Raw genomic sequence first — 8,165 nt, forward strand, 5'->3', positions numbered from 1 at the left:
CGCCCAGGCCCCGTCTCCCAGGCCGCGCTCCCAGGCCTCTCTGTGCAGGAGCGCTGACAGCAGCAGCAGGCTTGGCCACCAGTGTGGGCGGCGCATGGAAGAGGGACGTGCAGGGTCTGGGACCCGAGTTCTCGGGGCATCTCAGCCACGTGACCGGCTTCCTGACCGTGTGGGTCATGTTCCTCTCATCTGTATCATGAGGGGTTGGAACTAGATTGTTCTCTGAACTCTCTGCCACTTGGAAGCTTTAGTGCGCTTAGATTTCCTTGAACTGATTGTCCTGTGAAGTGATAAGAGATAAAGAAGAGTCGAGAAAATAGTTTTCACCCTGAAGCAGCGTCTTTGAGCAGCGGCGAGGCGTGTGCCGGCGTTAACACTCCAAACCTGTGGGCGGGGCCAAACCGTAGGGCAGACGGTGTGTCCCGGGAAACCAGCATGAGCCAGACGGACGGGGTGATGGACGGACGGGGTGACGTCGGGGCGCAGGGAGTGAGGAAAACCCGAGGGAGCACCGGGCGGAGCCCCGCGGGGCCACCTCCACTCGGCACGCGGTCTCTGTCTCCCGCCCCGCTGCCGTGGACGGCGGGGTCCCCACCCGCTGCCTTGCCTGCGCGTGCACCGAGGACGGTCCGTGAAGGAAGAGCACCTCGCGATGCTGAGCACTGCCGAGAGGTTTTCTGAGGCTTCAGGGACGGGAGGGTGCAGACAGACCCTCTCTGCAGACAGGCGCTCTCCCGAGTGTGCCTGCCTGTGACGCCCTGGAACGCCTGTCATCAGGCCACCGCACGCTCCCATTGCCACACGGACACAAATCTGGTTTCACATGGGACTTTACAAAGTCTTCCCGAGGGCAATTGACACCTTCTAAATTATTCACAAAATAGGGAATGAGAAGTAAACAGGGACAAGTGTGTGTGGTTATTGCAGCCTTCGGCTCGGGCCATAATCTCGCAGTTCGTGAGTTCAAGCCCCATGCCGGGCTCGCTGCTGTCAGCGCAGACAGCCCCTCTCTCTCCACCCCTCGTCCTGTTTCAGGAAAGAATGCAGGAAGCAATGGGGCTGACGATTATTAAATCGTGTATGCTGACCACATATTTGTTATGTTCTTTTGAAGTAGATACTTAATGTGGCAACAGATAAGAACATCGCTGCTTATCAGAGCAAAGTTCATCAGATGGCTGGCCGTCAGCACACAGGCTTACAGTCACGAAATATTTATGATTGAGATTGTGATGTGTGAAGCAAGCGCCCTTTCTGTGACATGCAGGTCCTGTGCCTTCTTTTCATTATATTTGGAATTAAAGACTAAATTATACATTGGAACCGAATCAAAGCTCGGGCAGAATTCTGCCCTGTCCCCCCATCACCGCTGCCTCACCACCGCCTCTACCCTGCTCTCTTTGGAGGCTTCTGCTCTCAGCACCCAGAACCACTAGAGAAGAGACAGAGAATCCAGGTGTTAGAGTGTCAGGGCACTCCAGTGTCGCCTCTGCCCAAGGTGCCAGCTGGGCTGCAGACCTGCCGCTCTGTGGCTCTCCGGGCGTCCCCTCCCGCACCCCGTTCTCACCTGGCTGGCCCTGTGCCATCAACAGGGTTACCGCCCGGTACTGTCCTGAGTTGTAGGCACACAGACTGGAAAGTGGCCAGAAGCCCCTCAGGCCTGTATGTCTTCACAGTGACTTGGATGTAAATGGTGGCGCTCAGCACTAACTGCACGCTCGCTGCTTTTACGTGGCGCCTGCGGGGCGTGGGTCGCTCGCTGAAGGACGGTTATCACACGCGTTTGTAGCCTTCGCTTCGAGTCTAGAAAAAGACTCACTTCTCCTTTACAGGACTTAGCCCTTTTTAATGCAACATGGCACAGCTGTGAGAACTGGAATCATCTGGAGAGAGTGTCTATTTTTAGTGCCTAACTATTTCTACTACAGCAGTTCATCAGAATGTCAGTACCAAATAGTAGCTGTGAGAATTCTGACAAATTGTGATTATTTTTAAAATTAGCGTGTCTGAAAGGTATGTTTTGGGGACGGCAGATTTTCAAAATTAGTGTGCTTCTCAGATTATAAATAGTCAAGCCACTGGTTCCCCAATATAAATGTCCCTATAGCTTTTATCATGGATGAGGGTTTAAAAAAGGCGAGATTGTAGGTGTGTAGAGGGCCCACGAAGACAGAACGTTCTAGAATCAATGGAGCAGCACATTTGGAGAAAGTCACTTCAAGGAGCTGCACCTCAGATTCTCTCGTGAAATGCAAGGTCAAGATGGGCAAAGTCACAGAAGATGAGCATCTAAGGTACTTACCATTGTAAAAGAACCTTGTTTCAAAGGGCAAGTGATCAGGCGTCCACTGTCCCAACCTTTAAAGCATGGAAAAGGGTGACAAGCCGGAGTCGAGTCCTTCCACTGGGTCCCAGTCCTGGCCTCCCTCCGCTGGGCCCTGTGTGGGGCGGCTCCTCCACCAGCCTGAGCCCCGGGGGACCCTCTCACCAGAAGGAACAAGGACACAGCAAGGCTGGCCATGACGGACTCTCCCCGCTGTGTGACGGCCGGAGCCTGCTCCTTCAGGCCCGGATGGACCCTTGGACGTGCGGCCAGCTATGCGGTGGGAAGATGGGCCAGCCCTGCCTCACACAGCAGGCTGGCCGCAGGGACATGGCTGACCGGGGCCCGTGTGCAGTGCAGAAGGTCCTGCAGATGAGGACGGTCCTTGGCCCTCTGTGTCTGTCTGCTTTGCTCCTGGGCCCCGGGGTGGGCTGCACGGACTGCACGGGCTGCACCCGGTCCTCCGGGCGTGACGGCAGCAGAGGCTCCTACCCCTTTATTCCACGTGCTCAGCAGTCATCACCTTGATGTCCGGCTGGGACAGTGGACTCCTGACCACCTCCCGCCAGGTGCTGGTGCTGGAGGCCCGCCAACGAGAGAAGTGACACTCGGCAGGACTTTGGGTCCGCGGTGGAGGTGGAGCAATGTGCTGGCGCCGGACGCCCAGGCGCTCAGGTGGCTGCTGGGGGCACTGGGGCGCGGCTGGGCGAAGACGTTTGGGCAGTGTGCCCGCGCCCGGCACCAGGACAGGCCTGCCAGGTGCCGTGTGCGTGCAGCACATCGGGACATGGCGCACCTTCCATTTTGGGACTTTTGTTTGTCAGAATAGAAACAAAACAGAGCTTGGGGTTATCAGACCTCCTTCCTTTCTGCGCCTTCTTCCCCTTGCCCCTTCCTCCCACCTCCGTCCGCCATCCCTGGAAGCCCAGGAGGTCCCATCCGCGGGAACCGCTCACGGGTCCAACGTGGGAGCCTGCATTGTGCAGTGGCCGAGTTTGGGGCAGTACAAGGGTCCTGAGACGGAGACACAGAGACAGGCACTGAGACACAGACAGAGACAGATACAGAGATAGAGACAGAGACTGAGACAGAGAGAGACGGAGACACAGAGATAGAGAACACAGAGACAGAGATAGAGACACAGAGACAGGCAGTCTCTTAACTGACGCAGCAACAGCCACAGAGCCCTCACTTATGCCCGCGTCCAGCGCCAGGGTTTCAGGGTGACCATGCCACGTGTGGCCTCTGTGTGTAGATCACAATTGTTCATTGAAGTAAAATGGACGCAGAGTCCAGGGGCCTGTGGCGTCGAGGGAGGGCAGACTAGGGCCCCACCCGGTCCACGGGGTCGGGTAGGCCGCCTAAGGAGGGGCCTGTGTGGGGCCAAAGGGCGATTGGCCTCGGACACCCCTCCACACATCGGGCAGGTGAGGGCGGCGGGCTGTAGGCTCCGGTGCCCCAAGGGGAGTGCGCTTCAGGCTGTAGCGCTGACAGCCCGAGGACAGGGTCAGAGACAGGAGGCAGATCAAGGTGCGGGAGTGGGGCGCATCACACAGCGCAAGCTGTCCCCACGAGCAGATGGGAGCTTCCCCCAAAGCTCGTGTCTCTGGCAGCAACCTGACCTGCACCCCCTCCTCCGTGCTCCCTCTCTTTGCCCCTCCCCCACTCGCTCCTGCTCTCCCTCTCACAGTAAATAAACTTTAGAATGTATGTATATGTACACACAAAACAATTTTTTAACGTTTATTTATTTTTGAGAGAGAGACACACAGAGCATGAGCAGGGGAGGAGCAGAGAGAGGGAGACACAGAATCCAAGCAGGCTCCAGGCTCTGAGCTGTCAGCCTGATGCAGGGCTTGAACCCACAAACCATGAGAGCATGACCTGAGCTAAAGTTGGACAGTCAACCAACTGAGCCACCCAGGCGCCCCTAGGTGTTTTTCTTTAATGTTTCTTTATTTATTAATTTTTGAGTGAATGCGTTGGGGAGGGGCAAAGAGAAGGAGAAAATCTCAAGCAGGCTCTGACGGTCAGTGCAGAGCCGGACCGGGCTTGACCCCACGAACGGAGAGATCATGACCTGAGCAGAGAGGTCAAGGTTGGACGCCCAGGCGCCCCTATTTGGTTTTCCGTAGGCGTTGAAATCCGGTGCGTTATTTCCCTGTATCGGCTCAGACTGAAGGTGCCCTGCCGCGCACTTCCGTTTCCCGCCGCGTCAGGAGCTCTGCCACCTGGTGGCCTCACGACCTAGGACGTGAGGAGCTCGCGTGCGCACACCGCAGGCGGGGACGTCTGAACGCCACCGGCAGGGGCCGTCCGCGCCCGAGCTGGAGCCCCTTGTCCGCGTCTGCGGGGCCCGGCCGCGCCGTGGGAGCTGGGTGCTTCCTGGGGCGCCCCGCGTGTACGTGGCCATCCGTGCAGCGGGGTCCCTGCGCGCCTGCCCCCCCCAGGTCCCCCGTCACCCCGCCCACCGGCTCGCCTGGGCCAGGTCCCCGCAACCCGCTGCCGTCCCGCTTTGCCAGGGGCCTCCCGCGCATGTCCCTGGAGTCCTCCCGCAGCGCTTTGTGCAGGGCTCGGAGGCCCCGTAGGGCTGGAGTGAGGACGGGGCCCACGGCCTGTCCCCGGCCACGTCTGTGCATGCTGGGTGTCCATTTTCTCCTTACATGCGTCATAGGTGAATCCACCTAGACCTGAAGTGCTTTGTGGGATTATTTTTAACTGAAGATTCTGTTTTTTTAAATAGACATAGAAAATTCTGTTTCTTCATATGTCCATGTTGGTAAATTATGCTTTTCTGAGGATTCTGTTTCATCAGGTGAGTCAGTTGCATAGACTGGTGCAGTGTCTTCTCATTCACTTGGCGGTGCGGGTTCACCCGCCCTGATGCCCTTTCCGCCCTGGCCAGAACCGCCGGCGTCTCCGGTCTCACCGGACCTGCCAGCTGGGTGAAGGCCTCACTGTGTCTGCGACCACGTCACTTCCTCTTGCTTTCCCTTCTGCTCTTACGTGTATTTCTCCTGCATTCGTTCGGTTTAATTTGCTGCTGTTTTTCTAGCTTCTGCAGGTGAATGTTTACATCATTGGTTTATAGCTCTCCTTTCCTGATACATTTAAGAGTATAAATTCCCATTTAAGTAGAATTTACTGCCATCCCATATGTTTTGAAGTGTTATAATTTCATCAAATTTAAAACGAGTTATTTTTTAATGATGAAAACAGTATCTACTCATTGCCCTAAAGTTGGGAATCAGGAAAGTACAGTGGGAAAAACCAGCCTATGCTCTTGCCTCCCGAAACAGCGCCATTCACGTGCTGGGCGTGAACTCCCAGTCTAGTGATGTGCGTTGTTTTCCTTTTTACAAGTGTGCACACGTGCACGCACACCTGGGTGTGTGGAAAAGTGTGATGTACTGGTCATTTCACGGCCTCTTCCTTCCTGTTACTATTTCATATTCCTAACACAGTGGATGGCTAGCACGCCTGTGCTCAGCACCCAGAATGAGAAATAAGCCACCAGGTACACATGTGGCTTCTCCAAGACCCGAGGGAACCAGTGACAAGCCCTGGGTGCAGCACGGCTGATGGCAAGGACACCCCGATGACCTGCCCTGTGGCCCCCAGACAGCTTTCCTTTGAGACGCTAAGATGATAAAACAGAATGGGTTACTTTTCTCCAGACTAATGAAGGCGAGCATGTATGTTTTGAATACACAACAGTGAGGAGAAAGTTATTTATTTATTTTATTGTTTTGTTTAACTGGACCTGGGAAATAAAAATATGAAAAAACAAAAAGCAAGGAATTCCATAAGCAGCAGTTGCTTCTCAGACATTCATATTTTACCCGACCAGCTTTGGGCCGTCAGCCGTACCTAGCAGGCCCCCCCTGCCAACAAACGCTTACATCAGATAGAACAGACAAATACCGTGTTCAGGTACTCCCCGGTGATTGAGGAGAGAAAACCCACTGACCGCGGGGCTGGACAGCCGTCTTGTGCCAGGACTTCACGGGGATTGACTCTGGCTCCACGCCAAGTTCGGGGTCCCAGTGGGCTTTGCAGGCGCGGCCATCGGTGTATCAAGAGAAAGAGAACAGTACATGTTTTCTCCCATTTCCAGGACATGGCATCCGATTTGGTGGTGGCACAAAGCTGGCAGCGTGGGGCGTCTGAGTCACCTGAGCGAGATGGGGGCTCGCGCTCATCTGAGCAGGCGGTGGGGCCGCCTGGCGGAGAGGCAGGGTGCAGGCTGCACAGTGGAGCCCGGTGTCCGGGGCGCCGGAGGGAGTGGCCTGTTCGATGAGGCACCCACAGTGCCACCACCTGCCGGTTCGTGTCCCTCACGCCATCGAAGGCCTGCCTGGAGCCCTGTGCCAGGTCACATAGGAAGGCCACCTGAGGGACCGCCACATGAAGCATGAATTAGATGTTTTCTGCCCAAGGTCCGAGGGCAGAATGGAAGCCCTGAGTAGAAAGTGTGGGGAAAGAGATCTGAGCTCAGCATACTAATCGTGTTGATTACAGCAGAACTTCAGCACAGCACCGTTGGCTCTTGTGCCCATGTCTTGCCAACTGCACACACAGTGTAACTTCCGCCGTGATCCGTCGTGGGCGGTAGAATGCTGCTCGGACAAGTCCTACAAGAACTTGCTGGAAAAGAGACTTTCTGGGCAGTGGTGCAGTCCCGGGCCTGTTCAGGCAAGGCCTGCAGGGTCCTTAGCTGGCCTAGACGCAGGGTGGCCGTGACACAGTCTGTGTGCACATGCAGGCTCCGCGTTTGCGGGATTTCCAGGGTTGTGATTTCCGCTCAGTGGCCTTGTCCACCGTTGGGGCGCGTCCAGCCAGAGACCCGCTTGTTAGCACTCTCTGTGCACCACCAGCCCATTTCTGCAGACCAAGAGCCCAAACTTAATACCTCTTGCTGATTCCCATGGGCAAGTGCCATTATTTATTGTTTATTCTCACATCCAGTGAACTCTTAGAAGGCACCAAAGTCAACTTAAAAAAATAAGAAGAATTAATGTTTTTGCTCCAAGGCCACGGTACTGAAAATTTACTCTCAATAAAATACCAACAACTCTACATCCTTGAAACCTCACCATTTGTCATAATTGTAGCAACAGTCAATATGTGTGTGTCCATATCTGTACAGGACCTTCTAGAAGAACACATCACTGTTCATTTATTTAACGGTAACACCCAGGTTCCTTGATCATGTAATTAGTTGTGATAAACTTGAGAATCACTGAAGTAAATACTTTAAATTCCTAATCTACTGAATTTGCAAGATTCTAAGGGAAAACTTACTTATCCTAATCTGTTTGTTACAGTTCCATTGTACAGAAAGTGGTTGTATTTGTATTTTTTTTTTTTTGTAGGTCAGGATCTTCATGGTCAACCAAAGAGAAGAAGAACTAGAAAGCGTAAATCAAAGAAAAATTTAAAAAATCCCAATAATATTCACGGAGAACAAGAAGAATTAGAGAAACAGCAGAGTCTTTTGCAAGAAAAATTGCAACCACAGCGCACAGATGGCCCCACAATCAGCAAAAATAAAAGAAGGAAACTGAAAAAGAAGCAGCAAATTAAAAGAAAGAAAGCAGCCGGCTTGCTCACAAAGCCTTCTGGCGTCAGCTTCCTGTACCAGCCTGAGCAGAGCGGCAGCGCGCAGGACTCGGAGCACGAAAGTGATGGGGAGGACGGCGCGGACGCCCGCGGGGAGGACTCTGAGGACACCCGCGGGGAGGACGGCGCGGACGCCCGCGGGGAGGACGGCGCGGATGCTCGTGGGGAGGACTGTGCGGACGCCCGCGGGGAGGACTCTGAGGACGCCCGCGGGGAGGAC

At 54.7% G+C, this 8,165-nt stretch overlaps 1 protein-coding gene across 1 annotated transcript in view; it reads left to right on the forward strand.

The window, feature by feature from the left end:
* Window positions 1-8,165, forward strand: part of ERICH1 (glutamate rich 1) — a 43,923-nt gene that overhangs the window by 27,479 nt on the left and 8,279 nt on the right. The window contains exon 5 of the mRNA XM_029933342.1: window positions 7,699-8,162. Coding sequence (XP_029789202.1) covers window positions 7,699-8,162 — 464 coding nt within the window. The remainder of the gene's footprint in view (window positions 1-7,698; window positions 8,163-8,165) is intronic.

This window comes from Suricata suricatta, chromosome 1 (assembly GCF_006229205.1).
Source record: "Suricata suricatta isolate VVHF042 chromosome 1, meerkat_22Aug2017_6uvM2_HiC, whole genome shotgun sequence".
Taxonomy (NCBI): domain Eukaryota; kingdom Metazoa; phylum Chordata; class Mammalia; order Carnivora; family Herpestidae; genus Suricata; species Suricata suricatta.